The sequence below is a fragment of the Electrona antarctica genome (assembly GCF_951216825.1).
Source record: "Electrona antarctica genome assembly, chromosome: 14".
NCBI classification, from domain to species: Eukaryota; Metazoa; Chordata; class Actinopteri; order Myctophiformes; family Myctophidae; genus Electrona; species Electrona antarctica.
This window is the reverse complement of record NC_136795.1, coordinates 39,920,640-39,945,213: the sequence shown is the minus strand read 5'-3', so window position 1 is coordinate 39,945,213 and position 24,574 is coordinate 39,920,640. Positions and strand designations below refer to the sequence as shown.

The window sequence follows — 24,574 nt, the reverse complement described above, 5'->3', positions numbered from 1 at the left end:
ACTGCCACCTGCCTACACGATGCTCCCTGCCACAATCTGCCTAACTGAGCATTAATTCAACTCAAATGTGGTTAGAGTCTATTTGATTTGTACACTCTCAGTGCAAACGGTACCCCTTTTTTGTGTTTAATTTGCCTTAGAGCGGATTGATTTATGTTTTGCCCCTATTTAAATAATACTGTTTTTACTGTATTATCACAGGCAAAGACCTGTCTTTGCCTGGTTATAAATAAAAGGTGAAATAAAACAACACGTCTATTATTTTGGCTCACCGCTGAAAACGAGGCTGACCTCGCTGAGGTCCTCGTGAGGCACGCGGAAGCTGAAGGACTCGTTGTAGAAGGGGTCGATGGTGCCTCGCATGCAGGACGTCTTCTTGGTCTTGACCAGCTTCAGTCCGGTCACCAGCTGGACCTTTACGAATGGATCTGGAGGGGAACAGTCAGGTGACAGTCAGGAGCTGACAGTCAGGAGCTGTCATGAAGTGTGAGCATTCTGATCGCTTTCATCTTAAATTGTAGGTAGGTATTTCCAGTGGTGTAAAGTAACTCGTAAGTAAATTTACTCATATACTGTACAGTACTGTCTGTGGCCTACTTAGGTACAATTTTGAGGTACCGGTATTGTTACTGGAGTGGAGTATTTCCAATTGTCAATACTTTTACTTCTTAGTTACTAGATTTGGATTATTATTACAAAACATACATTAACCACTTCAGCCCTATATACATTTCGGCTATTTGAAAATAGCCGATCTACAAGCTCACAATAGCTCACAATGTGTCGCGATGCGACTCATTGTGACCTTCTAGATTTGCCATTTTCAAAGGATTTAAAGAGTTTATACATTTGAAAACTTGTGAAACGGGACATTGTGATATTAATAAATACTAGAGCGGCTCCATATAGATAGATAGATAGATAGATAGATAGATAGATAGATAGATAGATAGATAGATAGATAGATAGATAGATAGATAGATGTAATTGTACCTGAGCCCTGGCACATGTCTGTCTGCAGCAGCTGCTTAGCTCTGATGATGTCCACGTTGAGTCTGCCAGCACTGGGAAGGTAGGTGAGGGAGAGCAACAGCTCTCCAAGCTCCACTTCATTCTGAAAAACCACAGCATCATTCATATCTGAAGGTTTTTACAGTAGTAGTATCTGTAGGCTAGCCTCTGTACCCAGAGCATAAAATGAAACCAAATTTGGTTTCATCTTACACTCTCACGAGTTAAATTATTAGGCCTAAGGCCGATTCTAAAAACGCCTCTAAATCTGAAAAGTTTTCTGAAAAACTTCAAATATTTATATAGCAGCATCAATTTTTTTACATTTTTGAATACTGTACATACTGTACAGAAGCCCAAAATGGGTTCCCGGCCTGAGGGGGTAAAACACCAAAAGGGGTTCCCGCCCAGAATGGGTTAATCATCTGCATCAGTTCATTCATTTACAAGAAATCTACACAATTAGAGAATGTAGAATAATAGTTATTTTTGATCAACGATTACCTGTTATCTCTCCTAATGGTAACACATCAATACAGCATGGAATTGTGGACAAAATCTTATCCAACGATAACAAAATATTCTTTAGTTTTGGGGTCTGAGAGGCTAAATCTCATCCAATGGTGGTCAAACGCTGAACCCATTCTGGATGGGAACCCCTTTTGGTGTTTTAAGCATTATGTTAAACTTTAGCTATTGAAAAATAGCAGATCTGCAAGCTCATAGCGCGGCACCGAGTGCCGCACTACGAGCTTGTAGAGCAGATCTTTGCTTCTGGGGTGGGTCCCTGGAACTACATATTTTCAGATGGGGGTCTGCGGCCAAATACAGATCATTCTGGGGGTCCTTTTGACATGAAAAAGGTTGAGCTCCACTGACATAGAAACAGGTTTTTCTGAAACCTTTTAGGATTTAGAAGCCATTTTCTGTTTAGAATCGGCCTCAGGTCTAAATGGGTTAATAATGGACCTTAGTATTATGTTATACTTTAGCTATTGAAAAATAGCAGACCTACAAGCTCATAGCGCGCCACCGAGTGGCGCGCTACGAGCTTGTAGGTCTGCTATTTTTGAAAAATCGTGAAAATGTGGCACAAATCTTTGAATATATATTCTTTCAGAAGACTTTTTATTTATTTCGACGTCAGGCCTAAATGGGATAAGGTTGCATTGCAGAGTAACCAGACCTGTGAACTGGGCACCAGCGCCTTCCACCAGTGTCCGCCCTTGACCAGGTCCACCTCGCTGAGCTGCAGTGCCACCTTGCCCACCACGCAGTGGCGCGAGAACTTGTCGAAGTCCACCACGGACAGCAGGAGCGTGCGCCGCTGCGCCTCCAGGAAGGGGATGTCGAAGGTGAAGCGCTCCTCGAACACCGGGTTCTGGGTCTTCCGCTTGACGCCCGTCTGCCGAGAGTTCTTGTGGTCGGGCAGCAGGCTGATCTTCACGTAGGGGTTGGAGTGCGCCATGTCCTGCCGCGCGCCGTCGCAGGTCAGCGGCGGCGGCAGGTCGCGCGCCTCGATGACTCGGACCCCCAGGTGGCCGTTGATGAGGTCGTATCTTATTATTTGGGGGCGACAGGCAAGAGGGGGACGGGAGGCGGTGTTAATTTTGTCAACAAACAAAAACGAGACTAAAATGTAAATCGGCTATTTTCATCATGCAACCAAGTGTATAATCAGGCATTAATTACGATGCCTGCCAAAATATTTTTTTTTCAACAGAATCAATCAAATAGATTTAGTCGACTAAAATCTTATGATATTTAGTCGACTAAAACTAGACTAAAACTAAAACATTTCAGATGATTAAAATAAGACTGTCAACATTAACAGTAAGTGAGAGATGGAAATCAATAGTTTACAGCAGGATGGGGTTCCAAAAAGAAAATCACTGGATGGATAAATGAGAAGTCATTGGTGCCCATGATGACTATCAGCCGTTGGAGAAAAAGAAATTGCCTGCCCGACAGTGTTGTGTGATATTAGTCTGGCTTATTAGCCAGGCTACATGATGACGTCATTGGCTAAACTCTTTCAGAGCCAAGCTGTGTAAGTAAGTGAATGATAGACCTTGCACAAATATGGAGATATACATCATAGGTGACACCAGTCATAGATGACACAGCCATAGACGGAACCATAGATGACACCAGTCAGTGGCGTGCACAGACATTTTGAGGGGCAGGTATCAAGTGAAAGAAGATCACCTTGTTCGACACAAGGGACTGCCTTAAAGGACCACTTCACCACTTTTCAACCCATCTTCATATAATTGGTCCTCACTAATAATCATGATACAATGGCACCATTTTCTTCTACTCAGTCTGCTTCTCATAGGAGGACTGTGGGCAGTTCAGAAACCCGTCCACCAGTGACATCATCGTTAGGCAGAACAATTTTTAAACAATATTTTTTACAAAAATGTGTATTATCGTGAGAACGATGGCTTCCATTTTCGCATTGCACCTTTTCAGGACTAGAAAGCCTGCAGTTTCTAATAGCTTGGATTCCCCATCGATGATGTCACTGGTGGACGGGTTTCTGAACTGCCCACAGTCCTCCTATGAGACACAGACTGAGTAGAAAAAAATGGTAGCCATTTTATCATGATTATTAGTGAGGACTAGTATATGAAGATAGGTTGAAAAGTGGTGAAGTGGTCCTTTAATAGTGTGTGAAATCTATAGATTCCGGGGCATAAATAATATATTAGCAGCTTTTAACCCAGAATTGGTGACATGCACCTGTCATTGATGACACCAGTCATTGGTGTCATCTATGACGAGTAAAGATGTTAAAACTCACTCAGAGATCCTGGTAACTCATTCAGAATGTAAACTTGTGCTAGCCTAGCATCTCCTCTTCATCTCGTTGTTCCGCTTTATAACTAGAAAGAGCGGTTGTGAGCTGAGCCAGTTAATGTTAGCTTAAAGCTGTGAAGACATGTCGTGGTATTCTCCTGGCTCTTCCGGGCCCTTCGGGGTGAGTGGTGGTGGGTCGTGGAGCAGCGGCCTCTCCGTGTCCACAGCTACGGTCACTCCCCACTCTGCGGGGTCAGTGGCGGTGAGAGGCGTACCGTCTCAGCCCATGGTGGTGGTGTGGGAGTGGCAGGATGACCAGGGCTTGTGGCGACCTTACAGCGGTGCGGTGAGCAGCTACATCGAGCTACACTTCTCTCCTGCAGGCAGCTGTGCGGGGGTCTGTCTGGGACTGTCGGACCCCAGCCTGTCTGCTTATCTAATCGACATCCCCAGCCTCAAACAGTTCCGAAAGGACACGGGGAAGGCGCGGTCGGTGCGTCGATCACTGTTTGCCCAGTCCTCGGGCATGGCCAGTGGCGTCTACTGGGAATGGGTCAACGATAAAGGCGCATGGACGTCATATGAGACGTGCATTTCGATCCTCTTGGAGCAGAGCTACCAGGCCTGGCAGGGTACAGCAGACCTGAGTCCACACGGATGTGATTACACAGTTGACCTTACCTCCATGACTCAAGTCAACACGTCCACCGGCTTCAGAAGGCAAGTGCGGCGGCAGTCAAGCGCACCCTACCCGCTAACATCCTCTACTGGATCCTCGGCCATCCCCTCAGGTCCTGCAGGCTCCTCCTACCAGCAGTTTCAGAGTCACAGCGGCACGGTCCGCGCGCCTAGCCACCTTCAACACGCATTCTCATTTTCGTCCGGCCAAGTGAGCTTCCCCAGCTTCCAGGGGGCAGGAAGGCCTCTGTCTATGGGGAGCGTGTCCTGGGGTTGTCCTTGGCCTAGTCAACGTTCTGGACCTCAGCCGACGAGCTCCACACGTGGTTCGAGTGACCAGCAGAAGGCCCCGGCGGTCCGGAGACCAGAGGCGGTGATCCAGCGCTACATGGAGGAAGTGTATGTGGTCCCGGACGAGGACTGCATCATCTGCATGGACCACCTGTCGCGTCCGTCCGGCTACGAGACGGCGCCATCGTCACCGGACGGAGCCCAGAGCGTCCTCCCGGACGCCGTGGGCAGGTTCACCAAGTGTGGCCACGCCCTGCACGTCCTCTGCATCCTGGCCATGTACAACAACGGAACCAAGGACGGCAGCCTCCAGTGTCCGACGTGCAAGACCATCTACGGAGAGAAGACCGGCACCCAACCCGACGGAAACATGGACATTCTCGGCACCGCCGAGTCGCTTCCGGGCCACCCCGACGGCGGCGCCATCCAGATCGTCTACAGCATACGCCCCGGCATACAGGGTCCAGAGCACCCCAGCCCGGGGCGGCCGTACTCCTGCAGGGCTTTCCCTCGCGTCTGTTTCCTGCCGGACAACGGGAAGGGCAGGAAGGTCCTGGAGCTGCTGAAGGTGGCGTGGGCGCGCCGTCTCATCTTCACCGTGGGCACGTCCAGCACCACCGGCGAGCCCGACACGGTGGTGTGGAACGAGATCCACCACAAGACCGAGATGATGTCCAACATGTCGGGCCACGGCTACCCCGACCCCAACTATTTGGACAACGTCCTCTTGGAGCTGGCCTCTCAGGGCGTGACGGAGGACTGCCTCAAACAGCCGGGCTCCAGAGAAACAAGATAGTGTTCCTTCTATTATTAGACAATATACCGCCACAGAATAAATAATACTGCACTGCTATAATGTAAAAATACAAAACAATGCAGGCAAAAGAAAAGAAAAAGATACACGTGAAGTCATACCGTTATTGAATTTAGCGGACTTCCCCCCGAGGAGGCTATGCAGAAAAATGTATCCTGCATACATGTACTATAAGATATCACACCAGTGTATTTAAATACATGAAGAGGCTTTTATACGTATTTGAGTCAGATCAGCTGAGTAGTAGTAATCATTTGTGACCAGGTCTAGCAAAATGGTCCTCATCTCGCCTATAATGAAAAGGCAGAAAATGTAAAATAAACTAGATTTTTTTTTTGTGATTTTCGTTTTTTCATATTAACACAGTTTGAATGTTGAAGGTTTTCATTCCAACAGATTATTGATTTGGGCAAATTAAATGTATACATTTATAAGTCAAAGTAGGCTTGTTTTGTGAATGTTGTGAACATTCAAAGGGTTTTTTCTCAGCTTTGGGTAAAACGGCACAATCATTTTAAAATGGTCATATCTCCTTCAAATATTTTCCAATTTCATTGAATGATACATCATATGAAAGCTTACATTCTGTACTTTAACCCATTTACCGCTACCATTATTTAATCCCTCCGTCGCGTCCTGCCAGGGTTTTATCGCGCGTGACACTTACTTTGAAGAGCCAAATATCCGTAATCGCATTTTACTATGAAACCATTCCGTGTGTGTTGACGAAGCTGGTGCTTGTTCTCTCGGTCGGTGGTGGAAAAAGTGGACCGCGAGTATCACAGCGCCTGCTACAGGCCGTTGAAAACGCTTGTCTGGGACAAAGCGACCCCTGCAATGTCGCTTCTGTGAGATAAAGCCGTCTGAAAACAGAGCAGGCAATGTAAGTGGATGCGCATCTTCAAAATGGCCGCGGCCATTGGCTCAGAAGCATAACAAGCTAACGAACGGTAGATTTCGATACGATCGTATTAAAACATGCATTAATGAATACATCGCTGTTAAAACGGCTTTTCCGGGTGTGGCAGGCTACAAGATTCTACGTGTTTAGATTCCTATGTTCCTGGCGGGCCTCGTGTTTTAATAATCTGTAAAAAACTGAAAAATTACTCTGGTCGAGATGAGGGCCTATTTGCCAGACCCGGTCACATTTGTGAACAAGAGAATGAAAAATGATGGTTATCAATTCCAAACTGCTTCCTGAATGTGTTTCCTGAGAAACAACAACAACACCAGATCATCCTCCGTGTCTGAACCAGACATTCTGAACAATCGACATCCTGACGGCATAATGTCTCAATCCATTTCCATTGATTATGTTTATGATTAATTGAATAATGGAGAAGCACGTTTATTTATATAAAATCTACATAATTATATTATATATTTTTTGAGGGGCGCTAGACCCTCCTATAGCCAGCTTTCTGTGTCTGTGTGTACCACGGAATTCAGTGAGAAAAAGTGAGGACAGAAAAGTGAGGACGCCAATTGTGATTGGCCGGGATGTGATAATGTATGATAATAAGAGCGCCCCTCACTTCACACGAGTGTGATTTTTTCCTCATAATTTGACTAGATTGATTGGACTGATTAACCTCCTAAGCCCTATTTTATCTATTTATCTATAGTTGTGATGCGACACGTTGTGTTGCATGAGCTATCTTCGCTATTTGTACGTGTACTGTACAGTATCTAGAGCTTAAGAGTTGAAAATGTTTCCCCCTCTTCATTTTATCATATTTTTGAGGGGGCTAGCACCCCTCCAACTTCTGGCTTGGAGGGGTCATATGGCAGCCAAGTCTATGGACTTTTAATGTTTGTTTAGAGCACTTTTAACAAACAGTGGCAGCCAAGTTAATGGACTTTTTATGTTTGTTTTCAGCAGTTCAACAAACATTGACGTCACGTGACGTCATGTGGGTGTGTGAGGCGCCACGTTCACTTTTCACTTTTTTTTTGTGTCGGAGCTGCGGATCTTACTGCGTGCTGAAGTGGAGCATGCCCAGTTGGTATCGGAGAAGGATCTCGTCGTCCGTCAGAGAGTCCACGTCGTCCCCGGACGAGTCCAGGGAGTAGAGGCGCGGCTCCAGCTTCCGGAAGTAGTCGTCAGGAGGGTGCTGGGGCCTCCGCAGAGGCTGGATCACCTCCTTCCTGCTGGGGCCCATGGCCCAAAACTCGATGGATTTCACATCCACCAGGGGTGAACTGGGCCGACGACTATCCAGAGCTGAGCAGGAAGAGCAGAGGGGAAAGAGAGGGAGGATAAAGGCATTAGAAAAAACATTGAATGGGAGTTTATCTTCAGCTCGACTTGACGGCAATTTCAATACTTGTGGGATTTACTTAAAAGACTTAAAGCTACCTATGAGCATGTCGACCGCACACTAGTCTGCGATGGTGTATCCCACACTTAGGGGGTTAGGGGACCCATCTTTATGGGTCGCAAGCAAATATCCAATTCATATTTTTATTTTTTACATTTCATTTCTCAGGGAAAATGTGTTGAATTCCAGAAATGTTCAAAACATTAACAGGGCTTAACTCGGAATTTAATTTGGTACGTTTTTTTGTACTCCCACTCAGACAAGAGTTAGTACAAGTGGAACCAAATGGACCCTGACCTGTAAAGGTTCTATTGGTTCCATTTGAGTTAAACTAAATTGATTGTAGATTGATAACGTCCCCGGTCGGATCTGGCATGTAGCTAAAACTCACAGGAGAGCTGTGGACCCATGTGTTTAGAAACTATGCACTATAGTAGCTAAAACTCACAGGAGAGCTGTCAGAACCAGCGTTTAAAAACTGTGTGCTATAGTAGCTAACTCACAGGAGAGCTGTCAGAACCAGTGTTTAGAAACTGTGCGCTATAGTAGCTAACTCACAGGAGAGCTGTCAGAACCAGTGTTTAGAAACTGTGCGCTATAGTAGCTAACTCACAGGAGAGCTGTCAGAACCAGTGTTTAGAAACTGTGCGCTATAGTAGCTAACTCACAGGAGAGCTGTGGACCCAGCGTTTAGAAACTGTGCGCTATAGTAGCTAACTCACAGGAGAGCTGTCAGAACCAGTGTTTAGAAACTGAGCTATAGCTAAACTCACAGGAGAGCTGTCAGAACCAGTGTTTAGAAACTGTGCGCTATAGTAGCTAACTCACAGGAGAGCTGTCAGAACCAGTGTTTAGAAACTGTGCGCTATAGTAGCTAACTCACAGGAGAGCTGTCAGAACCAGTGTTTAGAAACTGCGCTATAGCTAAACTCACAGGAGAGCTGTCGGACCAAGCTGAGGGTGGAACGAGAGGACGTCTCAGAGCTGGATGAGAGCCTCCGCATGAGAGCGTTGTCCGGAGCCATCGCTGTCGCAACTCCAGAGGCCACCTCGGAGTCCACATCCTTCTCCGTGTTACACTCATTCACCCTGGCACGAAGAGAGACAGAGGAAAGGAAAGAGCGGGTTCTATAGGTCAGATCACCGTTAGTAATAGTATTAACATGTTAGGCTGCAGGCGGAGAAATCCTCAATGTTTAAAGGTAGTTAGTGTAAGTGATATTTTTGGGTTGAAACGAAACTTATTATTGAACAGAAAATACGTTTTCAGGTGTTTTGCCAATTTTGCCAATTTTGCCAATTTCCACTTATCAGCTTCAGTGTTCCGGTTCCAATTTTGTCTGCAATTTTTTTTGTTTCATCACTTCTAATTTCACTTCATCCTATACCGTGTATGAGGAGGTCACACACACTTAACATCTTGATTTGCGTTCACATTTAACAAGACATTCTTGAACACTAAACAATAGTACCGTAGATGCACAAACTTGGGAAACTCAAGTGTTGAGTGATCTGTATCCTGAAAGGGTACAGGCTTTAGTTCCAACATACTATTGGTCCGACATAACCAGGTCCGACAGTCATTAGACCAAACCTAACCATAACCGCAAGCACGGAGCAGTGCATGTCGGACCAACGCATGTTCGGGAGTGCTAAATATCACAGACACTGAATAGAAATGTGCCTTAAAACGAGCCTTAATTAGCCCTCGGCTTGGGCATTCCTCTCACAACAAATTGATGGACATTACAGAGGCTTCCAAATATGAACACAAGCAGTTTACATTTGTAATCAAGCTGTATAATAACATCCTTAAGACGTTGGAATGCCACACACACACACACACACACACACACACACACACACACACACACACACACACACACACACACACACACACACACACACACACACACACACACACACACACACACACACACACACACACACACACACACACACACACACACACACACACACACACACAACTCTCTTTTCACAGGTTTGTATGAAATCCACTAAGCATTGTTGTATTGTCATCATTGTTTTGAGTCTTCTCTATTTCATTCTGCGCAGGCGTCTGCACTGGATGCCTAATACCCAGCCATCCCTCAGGGATCATCAAGGGCCCTCGGTGTCCATGGCGACAGCCAGTGGGGCAGATAGTTGTCATGACGACGGTCCAATCTAAAGCACATGGCTGGAGGATGTATGCGCGTGCGTGCGTGTGTGTGTTTGGCTCGAGGGCTTAAGGTTGACTAAGGCCCTGTGAATTGGTTTAAGTGATGCGAAACTCTCTCTCACACACTATACACACATTATAGTATTGATTAAAAGGATCCATAGCTAATAAGAGAAGATCAGCATTAGTCAGTCTAGTCCTAGTTTTAATATTCCTAACATTGTGGAATGAAAGGTGAACACATCATGATTGATTTAATATTCCTAACATTTTGGAATGAAAGGTGAACACATCATGATTGATTTAATATTCCTAACATTTTGGAATGAAAGGTGAACACATCATGATTGATTTGAATGAAAGGTGAACACATCATGATTGATTTGAATGAAAGGTGAACACATCATGATTGATTTGAATGAAAGGTGAACACATCATGATTGATTTGGAATGAAAGGTGAACACATCATGATTGATTTGGAATGAAAGGTGAACACATCATGATTGATTTGGAATGAAAGGTGAACACATCATGATTGATTTGGAATGAAAGGTGAACACATCACATCATGATTGATTTTCCATTAATGTTATGGTTTCAGTTCAACTGCATAAAGGAAACAACACAGAGGTTCAGTTCAACGGAGGCTGAGGCTTATAAAGTAAATACTGAAATATGGCCCATGCCTCAAATAATTTTACAACACCCCATAAAAGACATCTGTGTGCGTGTGTGTGCGTGTGCGTGTGCGTGTGTGTGCGTGTGTGCGTGCGTGCGTGCGTGCGTGCGTTCCCGCGCACACACGTGTGCATGCGTGCGTGTGCCTGCGTGCGTGCGTGTGTGTGTTTGTATTTGGGTGGGTTGATATGAGTGCTTCCTGACTAACATTGCTAGGAAAACGCGTGTATGTTAACAACCAACTCCATATTCCAGTCAGTCATAGTCCCTCCCCCCCAGCCCCACCCCTTTACTGCCTCACGATGACATCACACCCTGTCTCCAAGGAGAGGACTGCAACATCTCACCTGTTATCAGACAGTCTCTAGCTTAATTACCATAGAGTCCATTTGAAATGGTTTAATATGGGTCAAAATAATGGTGGAGCATCTACTTATATCTAGGGGTGGGCGATATGGATTTTCTGGTGCCTGGACCACTCAGGCCAATGTGGATTTTTTTCAATGGTTTTTCAAGTTACTTAACAGTACAATCACCTAAAAGGTAACATAAAACTAAAAGAAAAAGGAGTAACAGACCATTTAGACCAAAATACTCATTTACTCGTTCTACAGAAGTATAAATTAACTCATTCCATGCCACAGGACGCCTTTGGACGCCTCCCCTTTATGGTATAGAACTGCAAACCATAGAATGTGCATTCACTCTATATCACGATAAATATCTCTCAAAAGGCATATCGTGGAGACATTGTATCACCATATAATTAAATGAATGTGACTGTCAAAATACTTTCTTAATGTTAACAATGAAGTCCACGATCACAACACCAGACCAGAGGGAGTTCCACAAACCACGTTCAACCCAGATTCGTCTCAAACGGGGGTTTAAATTAATTTAGCTCCTATGACACTAAAATGTGGAACGCCTTACCAACAGCCATTCAATAAGAAATGTGAATCCCTATAGACTCTTTCAAAACCGCTCTCAAAGAGCACTTAGGGGCGACTGCAATTTGAAACTGGCCCCTGTAAAAAAGTTAATATCAATCAATCAAGACTCACAGCCAGGCGGGGGTCTGTGCAGGGAAGGGTCCAAGGATCTCCACCTCTTCGTCCGTCTTGGTGCAGCAGACACACTCCCAGCACCACAGCAGACAGGAGCGACACGAGCAGCGACACCGCAGACAGTCTGCCAGCCGGGCCAGAACGCCCTGCGTATGCGTATGCGCGTGAGTGAGTGAGTGAGTGAGTGAGTGAGTGAGTGAGAGAGAGAGAGAGAGAAATAATTTTACATTTCTTCCAGTCTTACAATTGTCTCTAAGTGAATTCATAAAAAGGAAGCCTGATAGAGGGATCAGCACTATAGGGCAACCACTACAAGGGACTGCAAACCGCTTTTGGTAAAAACATCCTTTCAGTTCAGGGCTGTTCAATCTGGAATGACAGTCGTCATCTAAAAAAAATCACACCCGTGTGAACTGAGTGGTGTAAGGTCTTATATAGACTGATCAGCTGTGGTCTGACATAATGGACGGAGGAGCCCCCACTGGGAGGACGGAGGAGCCCCCACTGGGAGGACGTTGCTGTCCCCACTGGGAGGACGGAGGAGCCCCCAATGGGAGGACGGAGGAGCCCCCACTAGGAGGACGGAGGAGCCCCCACTAGGAGGACGGAGGAGCCCCCACTAGGAGGACGGAGGAGCCCCCACTAGGAGGACGGAGGAGCCCCCACTGGGAGGACGGAGGAGCCCCCACTGGGAGGACGGAGGCGTCCCCACTAGGAGGACGGAGGAGCCCTCACTGGGAGGACGGAGGCGTCCCCACTGGGAGGACGGAGGAGCCCCCACTGGGAGGACGGAGGTGTCCCCACTGGGAGGACGGAGGAGCCCCCACTGGGAGGACGGAGGAGCCCCCACTAGGAGGACGGAGGAGCCCCCACTAGGAGGACGGAGGAGCCCCCACTAGGAGGACGGAGGAGCCCCCACTAGGAGGACGGAGGAGCCCCCACTGGGAGGACGGAGGAGCCCCCACTGGGAGGACGGAGGAGCCCTCACTGGGAGGACGGAGGCGTCCCCACTGGGAGGACGGAGGAGCCCCCACTGGGAGGACGGAGGTGTCCCCACTGGGAGGACGGAGGAGCCCCCACTGGGAGGACGGAGGAGCCCCCACTGGGAGGACGGAGGAGCCCCCACTGGGAGGACATAGTAGCGCCTCCATCTTTATACTCCTTCTGTTCAACACCCCCAGCCAACAGGCACTGTCTGCCACAGCCCATACAGATGTGCCACTACAACTCTTCACGCTTTCCTGATCTTTTCCTGAAGATGTTCTGAAAATGCATGTTTTTCCGTACAGGTTTTATTCACTGATTAGCCTAGCTAACTACTGCTACTGCTTTGACACCCGAAAAGAAGTGTCCAGCAGAGGAACTCTATCTAATCAGGAAATCTGAAAAGAATTAACATATAACACCTTGGCAAATGCCCCCCCCTTTCTCACTGACGATGTTCCGTTTCTGACAACCAGACAATGCACTGACAATCTGGCGCAGGACATCTGATGCTCTCAAATGGCACATCTGTAGGAGTCTCTAGTGCAGCGACAAATACCACCATCCCCACCTGGCTTCATTCCCCCAAAACAATTGTGTTCATATAGACACTCCGCCAAACCGGATGGATGGATGGTGAAATGTAATCATGCGCAAAATCGAACAAAGAAAGTCAGAAAGTCGGCATTTATGTAATTGTATTTGTACGGCGTATAGCTACATTACGGTCCAACCATAATAAAAGTTAAAGCCATCCATCGTCTCACTCTTCAGTCTCCACGCAAGGTGAGCTGCTGTTGCAACCGCAGGTGATGATGACAGTATTAATGCACAGTGAGCAGCACTGCAGAGGCAGCCTACGTGAGCAGAGCTCCCCGTCTATCGATCAGACACAAATGTAATCATCCCTTATGATCCCCTAATTGAGCCCGGCCAGGCTGCATACATGTATATGCACGGCCAATAACAATTCAAAGGGGTCTCCTTCCCCTCGCCTTTTTATTAATCTGGCCCTTAATTGATCAAAACTGGAGTGGTAATAAGAAAGGAAGCGTGTGGCAGATCTGCCACTAGCCCCCCTATATCCCTGCTCTTGTCTCTATTGTTTTTGGAAGCATTGTTGTTTTTGGCATCAAATTTCTATTTTAGTTTTAGTCATAGTCTCTTGAATAGTTTTCACTTAGTTTTAGTCACATTTTAGTCACCTGGAATGTGTTAGTGTTAGTTTAGTTTTAATCAACTAAATGTCATGAGATTTTAGTCGACTAAATCTACAGTTGATTTAGTCGACTAATATGTGTTTTGGCAGGCCTTGATGGCGTCATAATTTGCTGAAAATAGCCGATCTACAAGCTCACAACGCGTCGCGCTGCGACGCGTTGTGAGCTTGTAGATCGGCTATTTTCAGCATGCAACCAAGTGTAAAATGACCCTTCCTAACATTTTAGTCTAGTTTTTATTTGTTGACTAAATTGTCAGTATATTTAGTCTTAGTTTTAGTCATCACACCTTAGTTTTCATTTAGTTTCCATTTAGTTTTTGTCAGTGGAAAAAGGTAGTCGACGAATAATTTTCGTCTTAGTTTTAGTCGACGAAAACAACACTGTTTGGAAGGAGAAAGCTAAGGGTTAAGACGTTGAGAGATGAATGGCGGCAGGAAGGCGTGGCTGGCCGGATGCAGATGCAGAACGCACTCACATCACATTACCTGTACGTACATGTGGCTCTCAGCCCGTACGTCCACCATCACTGTCTGTTTTTGTCCTCCATTTTGAAGAAGCAGAAGATCTGCTTCAAAATCTGACTCCATGATTGAATCAAGGTGCGGTCGGTGGCTATAATCTGTCTGGCATCAGGGCCTGCATTACATGCAAGCCGTTCCTTTTCTAAGAGCTGCTTGTCAGGACTTCCCAACAGACCATTTCCAGGTGCCATTAAATCTCGCTAATACCTAAGCTTTGCTGGCAACAGCAGCGCTATTGGCTATATATTCAGTTCTCAGTGACAAAAAACAAGCCTGAAAACAAGCTGGACAATGTATTGATTTTATTTTTTCATGTGAATCTACAGTGAGTCAGTGACGTGGGATACATGCATGGGACAATAATTGATACACCATTAATGGAGAGATCCTCCAAGACATGGAGAGATGGAGATGGAGAAAATTGTCAGTGATGTTACCCATGTTTTAAATGGAGAGTTTGTAATTCTGCCCTCAGGGAGAAAGTGCAAAGAACCGAAGTGGAAGTACATCGGGTTTAAAAAATCGTTTGTACCAGCGTCAACTAAAACGAGGCTGAACCAGGCTCTGAAACAGCAGTGACTGTAAGAGGTTAGATTATTCACACTATGTGTGCACTGTGTAATGTTATGTCGCCCTCTGTTATGTATTTTTGTTTGTCATTAATGTTGTGTGTGGCTCCAGCAGGGGTGAAAGCCCAAGACAAATTTCCCTTGTGGACAATAAAGTTTACCTTGACCGTGAGATCACAGTGGGACAAAACTGAGGGAGGAGTATAGCGTGACAAACATTTGAGTTTATCTACAGTATAAGAAATAAATTCACCCAAGTTGTGTTGCACACTAAAGGCTCATTCATAGTCTGGATTTTCGGTGGTGAGGTGACCACTGAAATAACGTTGAGCGGTGGTGAGTAAAAACAGAGAGAAGGGCTGGGGCGGTGGCGGTGGTTTGCTCTTCACCGCGGCTCGTGACGTCATGTTGTAGTTCGGTGGTCACCTAACTACCGAAAATCCAGACTATGTATGAGCCTTAATAATACTGAACCTCATGAAACAGCGGTGTTGTAAAAGTGCAACATTTAGTGGATGAATGCTATGCTTTGAAGCCCGATTTCCACTGCCATGGCCTAACAGCTACTCCATTCCACACCGCCTGTACTTGTGCCACCGTTTCCACTCCCAAGGAATTGGGCTGAGTGGTGTCAAAGTGGTATGAAATGAGAGTCTAGTGACCCTTTTAGAGTTACAGGTTGTAGAGTAGAGAGAGAGAGACAGTAATTGATCTCCGTGGAGGAAATGTTTGGCACAGTGGCAGAAGAAAAAGATAACAAATCAAATCAAAACATCAAACCCTAAAAACAGATCAAACCCGCTAAATACATTTTACCGGTTTACTCTTGCGCAAAAATAGTATTGTGTAGGACAAAACGGAATCAATGTAAATAAATACATGATAATGAAAGAAGAATGCATGTACTCAATGGAATGTCCTAGAAGCATAGTAATAGAGCATGTGATTACATGATTTGCACATTGATATGACTGACACGCACGCAGGCATGCATGTGCGCACACACTGAAGCTAATGTTGGAGGGGTGCTGTTTGTAACAGTAAAAGATGCAGACTGTACCTCATTGATCGGTTCCAACTGTCCTTTTTCACAGGCCAGGCGGAGCAGATGATCACGGGGGTGGTAGGGATTGTGGGAGGAAGGAGACAGCAGAGAGGAGAGAGAATATAGTTTAGCAATTAGTGAATGAAGTGCGGTGGTTTTATCAACTGGCTACTCCTACTCTCGTAGGAGTCGTGGCACCACTTACCACACTGTGCTGGGCAATTCAATGAAAACATATAGAAACCAACATTTAGAATCAATGAATCAACAGCCAACGTATTCTTGCTGTGTTCTTGAGGCCTCGGCACAACAAATGTTTTACCTCTTTTATTTTTGCAGAGCAACTCCATCCTAGGGGATTCACTCCCCTTTATTCACCGACTTAACCCGAATTCCAATGCCCCAAATCTCGGCCACTCGCTCACTCACACTCGCTCACTCACACTCGCTCACTAAAGCATGGCGGCCGATTCATACTCCTATTTTACCGCTGTAGTGCTGAAATGATTTCGGCTCGTCCGACTTTAGGACGGTACCCGCCCCCCGAACCTCAAATGACGTCACATTGTAGGCTCTACAGAGCCGAACCGACTTTTATTCGGCTCTAAAATAGGAGTATGAATCACGCCTTAAGGTGAAATGCCCCTGTGCCCCTGTGATCTATATGGTTCTCTGAAACTGTGGAAATTTTTAAACGTAATCTTAAGACGCACCTTTTTAGCATTGCCTTTACTTAAGATTAGATTGTTGCATGTCTTTTCCTGTTTTATTTGTTCTTTTGTCAAATTATACTATTACCATTCTTTATGCCTTATTATATTGTATTTGTTTTTATATTTTGATTCCTTTCTTTTCTTCCTGTGAAGCACATTGAACTGCACTTGTCTGAATTGTGCTATATAAATAAAGCTTGATTGATTGATTAATTGATTGAAGTTATGGGAAGTCCACAAGATGGTCACATATTTTGGCATGTCACCAATTTCACCGTAACACCGCCATGCAGGAGTGACCGAGTGTGAGTGAGGCGAGTGGCCGAGATTTTGGATATTGGAATTTGGCCATGTGCTCCATGCCCTGTGTGTGAGCCGCTAAGTGGCCTCATACTGTACTAGGGTCGTTGGCCTATAGAGCCCCAATATCACTGACAATACTACCAACAAACCACAAATGAGAGCATCTACAGTATGCTTTCTGGATGGTGTATTCATTGGATGCATGTGGCATGACATGTATACCAACTACCAAGCCCTTAAGAGGCGGTTTCATTACTGTAGGGTGGACTTTTCCTACCATATTCAATAAAGATTGTATTGGCAGCAGCAACAGGATATGACAAACACGCACGCACGCACGCACGCACGCACGCACGCACGCACGCACGCACGCACGCACGCACGCACGCACGCACGCACGCACGCACGCACGCACGCACGCACGCACGCACGCACGCACGCACGCACGCACGCACGCACGCACGCACGCACGCACGCACGCACGCACGCACGCACGCACGCACGCACGCACGCACGCACGCACGCACGCACGCACGCACGCACGCACGCACGCACGCACGCACGCACACACACACACACACACACACACACACACACACACACACACACACACACACACACACACACACACACACACACACACACACACACACACACACACACACACACACACACACACACACACACACACACACACACACACACACAGGGGATGTCTGTGTGCTTTCGTTTTGTAGCGTGTTGACTTCCGTTTGTTCTGTCGTTTTACGTCTGTGCTGGTCAATGTCTTTACGATGTTTGATCATGGACATTATTTAATATTGGTTAGAATTGGATGCACATTATTGCTAGATTGGCCTAATTCACACAACCATGAATGCGGCCCACCTGTGGGCCGCATTCATGGTTGTGAATTGCTGGTATAGAGGAGTATAGAGGAGTATAGACCCCTGGGAGACTCCGATCAATGAAGTATAGGTACATGAGAAAAATAGTTTGCACATCAACAATGGGTTTTCTCCGTGGACAATCCAGTATACAAAAAAGTAGGAATTAAAGAAATCCCAAAAAGGCACATCCACATTTTCAAATCAGAGGACATATAGAAACCTCGCTCTGACCAACTGTCCCTCCTCGAGAATGAGAGCAGGTTTGGTTGTCCAAGGACGGGCCTGCCCATTGGTCCAACAGCCCATTGTTCTGAAAACCCCAATAGTCCAAAGAATGTTACGTTAATGTGAGATCAGGCTTAATAATAATGTGTGCTGTCGGACCAACGGTGCAACAGGATAAAAAGCCGCCGATTATTTGAGATAATTGCAATTATTTTGCATAATTGCGACAATCATTTGTGTGACTAATAGTCATGTGAAATGTCATAATCGTGACAGACCTACGGCCGGACTAATGGCGGGTACAGCACAAACATTCCCCTACTTTCCCCTGTTATAGCCCCTGTTGTCGAGGTGCTTAAATTGTGTGCCTGACAGACTCATCCAATTAAAATGATGGCAAAACACGGTTTATTTTCAGCTAAATATTGTCTATTTGGCCATGTCTGGAGCCTAATTCAGTCAAATATACACTGTGCGATAGCAGGTGTGCACACGTTCTGTCCTCTCCCAGCATGCATCTGTCCTTCTCTTCACATCTTATTCTTAACTATACTCATACTGTAGGACGGGTGCTTCCCTAAATAACGCATGACAAAATCATTTGCTTGTCAATCAACAACAAGGGAAGCAGAAAGAAGGCTAATGTATTTCTGTTTCAAAGAATCAATTCGCTCCATCTATCTATCTCTCTCTCTCTCTCCCTAGTTCTCGCTCTCCCCTCTGAAACCCAGCCCTAATGTTGTCTTTGTAATTAGCTGTCACTGTATCCATGGCAACAGCAACAGGCGTAGTGCCCTCCCCCCCCTCTTCCCCACCCCCCCTCTCTCTCGATCCATTCCCCAGAAGAGATGACGCACCACAGGTCAGAGAGAGAGAGAAAGAGAGGGGGGGTGGGACAGACAGAGGAAATGGATAAACAACGGTGAGAGATGAGACACAGAGAGAGGGGGATGGAGATGGAGAAGATAGAGATGAAAGAGAAGAGTAGACAGGGATGAGAGGAAGAGAGAGAGACAGACAGATCATGGTGGAGAAAGTGTACACATCACCGATGTGTAACTACAACTACTACAAGGACCACACACACACACACACACACACACACACACACACACACACACACACACACACACACACACACACACACACACACACACACACACACACACACACACACACACACACACACACACACACACACACACACACACAGTAAACTGTCTCTGGTAGTACTTAAATAACACATTATATACTACACCTACACACTCACACACTATAGGTGTTAAGCTGTTAGTGGAACCAAATGAACCCGTGGGGGCTATCTATCAGTTACGAAATGAGCGCTGGGGATTTTACTTTGTAAATCATTGTATTTCTTTGTGAGGACATGAAATGATTGACTGAGAACAAAATATCTGTGTTTTATGCATCTGTTTTTTTTAAGCTTTTTGGAACGAATGTCATCATGCATCATTTACTGTAATGTCCAAAATCTACGTATTATGATATCAATAATCATTTATCGATAACAATATAAAGAGGGCAATCCAGATAATTACTAGTATAATTCAGTAAAAGAATGATTCTGCTATGTTTAGATTTGTTACGACAACTTGTTGCATCTGAATCTCCCGTTACTCAGAAGAAATACTTTAGCCCTATTTTCCACTTCGTATATACAATACAATGTTGTCACACGACGAAAATAGCAGGTCATGCATTTATTTATTAAGCTATTTCTAAATGTTTTTGAGACATTTTGAGACAAGGTTTTGAGACCTGTTTTGAAAACGTTCACCTGTTACGCCCCAACAGTCACACCAGGTTGAGTCGTGCCCTCGCTCACCAGTGCACGTAACATAAGAGTGTTATGTTCATAATCTCTGTCAATAACAGAGATCAGAGCTGTCAATGACAGACGGCATAGGTAATCGTCACGTTACACAAGATACACAGTACACACACGTCACGTCAAAACACGAAGCGCAACAGGTGTTTGACACAGATGTGTGTGGATGGGAAAACACGTTCCAATTTGTGTTAATCTCTCATCCTCAGCCTCAACTTTTCTTTTGGGAGAGAGATGCACTTCCCTGTCATGACAAACAGCACTGTCTGGGGGGGAAGGAGAGGGGGGACATGACAGGTGTGTGTGTGCAAGTGGGGGAGAAGGGACGGAAATGGGAGAGGTTCAGAGAGAGTGGATAATTTAAGTGTTAACATTTTGCTGGGCATCAGCAAGAGAGTCTGCAAAAAGAAGAGAGAGAGAGAGAGAGAGAGAGAGAGAGAGTAGATTACTGTGTTAATTGTATGTAGTTTGCAGCCAGAGAAAGTATGGGCTTGTATCGTATGTGGCACTGGCCATGTATGTCCTGACGTGCATGTGTGTGCGTGTGCGTGTGCGTGTGCGTGCGTGCGTGCGTGCGTGCGTGCGTGCGTGCGTGCGTGCGTGCGTGCGCTCACTGTGCAGTGATCCTACCTGTGTGTATGCCATCTTGCCAACTCTCTCCTCAGTCACTGGTCTGTCCCTCGTCACCCGTCCGCTCCCCCATCATCCTCCAGCGTTTCACTCCGGGGGAAAAAAAATGTTGATGGGAGAGAAAAAAATAATAACTAGTGAATAGCACAGACAAAAAGGAGACCGACTCAGTGAGGAAAGAAACACCTAAGGTTTAATTAATAGAACCTGTCTCTCCTCAGCTCATCCCTTCATCTTTCCCCCAGCCCCCCAACAAAAAACAAAAAAAACTCAAACAATCATAACACGATACAGATACCCTCTCCCTCTCACTCGCCCCCCTCTCACTCACCCTCTCTCTCTCTCTGTCACTCTCTCTCCCCCTCTTTCTCTCTCTCTCTCTCTGACTCCCTATTTCTGTCTCCCTTCCCAGTCACAGTTCCACTTCCATCCCCTCCCTCTTTCTGACATCAACCCCACCCACTTTCTCTCTCTCTCTCTCTCTCTCTCTCTCTGCCCATGACTCATCCACGCTTGCACGAGTGCTGATGGATATCAAATCACATTTTGCTGTGTGTGTGTGTGTGTGTGTGTGTGTGTGTGTGTGTGTGTGTGTGTGTGTGTGTGTGTGTGTGTGTGTGTGTGTGTGTGTGCGCGTGCGTGCGTGCATGCGTGCGTGCGTGTGTGTGTGTGCTCTCAAGGCCACCGTGCAGTGACACACACCTGTCTACACTTTCCACTGTGTCTCTGGTGGTGGTGGCGGTTGACAACGACAGACACAGCGAGAATGAGACGAGAGGTGACAAAGCAGACAGACAGACAGACTCTGGCTGTGAAGCCTCTGTTTTAATAACTGGGATGACCCAATTAGAGTTACCGTGGAAACCGAAGTGGCAGATGACCTGTTGCTGTGGTCCTCCCCTCCTCCCCGTCCTCTCTGTCTCTCTTATTCAAAGAAGAATGACAACAGGTACGAGAGAGAGAGAGAGAGAGAGTCCAATTCCTGTCTGGTGGAATCCTTGTATAGACAAAAACCATTAATGAAAAAATCACACTTGTGTGAAGTGAGGGGTGCCTTTTATCATGTGATGAACATGTATGATGATGTCACGAGGGGAACACACAAAGCCAGGCGTTGGAGGGGGAAAGAAAGAAAAAGGATTCCAAAGGATCTAATGAGTATATTGTTACACACTTCAATGAAGGAATATGACACCAAATAGTTATGTTGGTTCTAAAATAGTATATACTATTACAGTGAGTTGAAATGAATTAATTCTTCACAAAACAGAGTCACCCGCACAAACAGCTTGGCTGTTTACACATTTCTAAAGTATTCAATCAATCAAACCTGGCGTCCCTAGTTTGGGACCTTAAAAGAAAAGAGCTATACAGTACAATAGCAGATTGTGAAAGTACTGTATAAGATGCTTAAGAGGTTCTATAAATGTATGGGGCGTTTCTATATGACGTATATGATACGTGAACTTGTGATTCCAATTGGGGTTAATTGGATGTTGCATTCATGATAGCCTATATGGCGTTTTGTAAGAAACATGCCTTGCCCACACATTGGCAAACTTTGTGCTTAAAGGCAACAGTCTGTAAAATTACTACTGTTACAAAAAACGTTAAAATAAACAGTAAGAAGCTTTCAAAACACAGAAAATTGATATAAAGACTGGCCTGGAGGACTGAAGGCTATAAACCTAGCCTCACTGCAACAGAACAGCGCACCCACCACCACGGCTCAGGTCCCTTGTTAAATACATACAGCCCCTGTAATTACCTGATGTGCTGCAGGTGCGCCATAGACTGACAGAGCCACTCCTGCGTGTCACGAGGTCTTCCCTTCCTCCTCACCCGCAGATGATGGCACTTAGACCACACCCCCTGCCACAAGGATAGCACCTTGTGGCCGTTGTGGAAAATCTGAGGTGGAGTCTATTTCAAGTAGACCTCTAGACGTATTGTAAATGTAAACAGAGCTGCTATTTTTTTTACACACATTTAAATTTGAGGCTTTTCCCCCCCTTTTGTATACTATTTAATTTTGTAGTTTTGTTTTGATGAGAATGCTGCTATATTTGTCCCAAGATGACTTCAAAAGATTGCTGTATTTGTTTAATTCAAAAACCTTTATAGCCTGTAGATATAACACTAATGATGCAATGTGACATAACTCTGTTTACACAATGCTGTAGGCCAGGGGTGCCCACACTTTTTGACTTGAGAGCTACTTTCAAAATGACCAGCTCGGCATCTACCCACCAAATCAATTATTATACCATTGCTGAAAATAGTTTAAATATGTACCTGAGGGGGCTTCGGAATAGTAGAGTTTGTGTTACATTCTGTACAGTATAAGACAAATGCACTTGGAATGAGAAATAGAGGGGGAGAAATGTTTTTCCAATATATATTTAAATGAAATACTCTTTAGGGGCATGTCATGTGATCTACCTGCACAGCCTTTGTGATCTACTGGTAGATCGCAATCTACCTTTTGGGCTTGTAGATCTGCTATTTTTCAATAGCTAAATTATAACAATGTTTAAAACACCAAAAGGGGTTCCCGCCCAAAATGGGTTAACTGTCCTTTTGCGCAGATCACGCAAACCTCAGCAAAAAGAAAAGGACAATATCAGTGGCCTCCAACTGTACAGTGGTTTAGTCATCTCCTCTAAACTCTTGTGTCCTGGTGTTCTGCCATGTGGCGCCCACGTGCTTCACTTCCTCTTGAGTCACAGTTTGAGGGGAAAACACATAAATAAAACAGAACTAAACCGCTCAGTGCCAGACAGCACGTAATAAACTCACCCACACACTACTCAAACTCAATGCAGATGCATTCATAATTGCCAAGATGGCACAAAGACAGCAGACAGGATTTGACCATCTCTTATTAGTCACCTTGCTGTTTTGTTTGTTTGTGAGAGCACCTCAGTGGAAATAGGTCCTGGTCGTTTTATAGGTCCTCAATGTTTTAACCAACATGTAGCCTATATGTAATGTGGGTTTATTTGGCATTCTAATAATGAGCCAACAATAACTACTGAGGTATCATTGATGAATGACTTGCGTCAAGTAACTCTACTTGACATTTTGGCTCAGATGCTCTCAGATTAGAACTGGATGAATTGGATTTCATAAAGACATCAAAAGGGTTTGTCAGCCTGTTACCCATCGTGGACACCCCCCACGCACACACGCGCACGCACACGCACACGCACACGCACACACACACACACACACACACACACACACACACACACACACACACACACACACACACACACACACACACACACAGTTAAAGAAGAAGCACATATAATCTAAAATAGCTAGTTTATTTATGACCAACGTTGTCACGTTAAATATCTGTAGTACATTCGGTACAAAGCATTTGGCAGAAATCAGGCGTACCTCACAATCCACATACATTACTGTATGTTAAACAGAACACACCATACATTCAATTTTACAGCTGAAAATACCCTTAATCTTAGGTTAGGTGTATGACATGCTTTGAATTAATACAAGTGCAATTAACTCTTAACCTTGTGTTTTCCTACAGTGGATTATTGGTTCTCTCCTACATTCGTCGCACAATGACCCCCTTTTTTTAACCACTTAAACCCCATATGGTTGACCGGAGGCCCTCAGGGCTCTATACTAGGAAGGGTCTTTTCTGTTTTCTGTTATTGTGGGGAAAGCTTTCCGTTGAAAACGGCCGATGCAGAAAAATAGCCATCTGCAAAAGCTGTCTCCACAATACCGATGCTGGGGTCTAAA

At 45.4% G+C, this 24,574-nt stretch overlaps 2 protein-coding genes across 5 annotated transcripts in view; one reads left to right on the top strand and one right to left on the bottom strand.

The window, feature by feature from the left end:
• Positions 1-22,669, bottom strand: part of syt17 (synaptotagmin XVII) — a 38,745-nt gene extending 16,076 nt beyond the window's left edge. For 3 of the 4 annotated variants that reach the window (XR_013791535.1, XR_013791536.1, XM_079520423.1), the window contains exons 1-9: positions 22,569-22,646; positions 20,801-20,890; positions 16,206-16,223; positions 11,846-11,994; positions 8,855-9,009; positions 7,577-7,823; positions 2,198-2,570; positions 994-1,114; positions 273-428 (exon numbers count right to left, since the gene is read on the bottom strand). Coding sequence is in view for 1 of the 4 variants with exons in the window: in XM_079520423.1 (XP_079376549.1) it covers positions 273-428; positions 994-1,114; positions 2,198-2,570; positions 7,577-7,823; positions 8,855-9,009; positions 11,846-11,994; positions 16,206-16,223; positions 20,801-20,815 (1,234 nt within the window). In the remaining 3 variants the exon portion in view is untranslated. Of the gene's footprint in view, positions 1-272; positions 429-993; positions 1,115-2,197; positions 2,571-7,576; positions 7,824-8,854; positions 9,010-11,845; positions 11,995-16,205; positions 16,224-20,800; positions 20,891-21,502; positions 21,798-22,568 lie in introns of all 4 variants that reach the window. The other variant, XR_013791534.1, reaches the window with a different exon arrangement.
• On the top strand, positions 3,956-5,578 carry LOC306936234 (putative E3 ubiquitin-protein ligase DTX2; the record flags this gene model as incomplete). Its single annotated transcript, XM_079519726.1, has 1 exon — positions 3,956-5,578. One exon carries the CDS (start codon positions 3,956-3,958, stop codon positions 5,576-5,578), a length of 1,623 nt encoding a protein of 540 aa, XP_079375852.1.
• Positions 22,670-24,574: the final 1,905 nt, after the last annotated feature.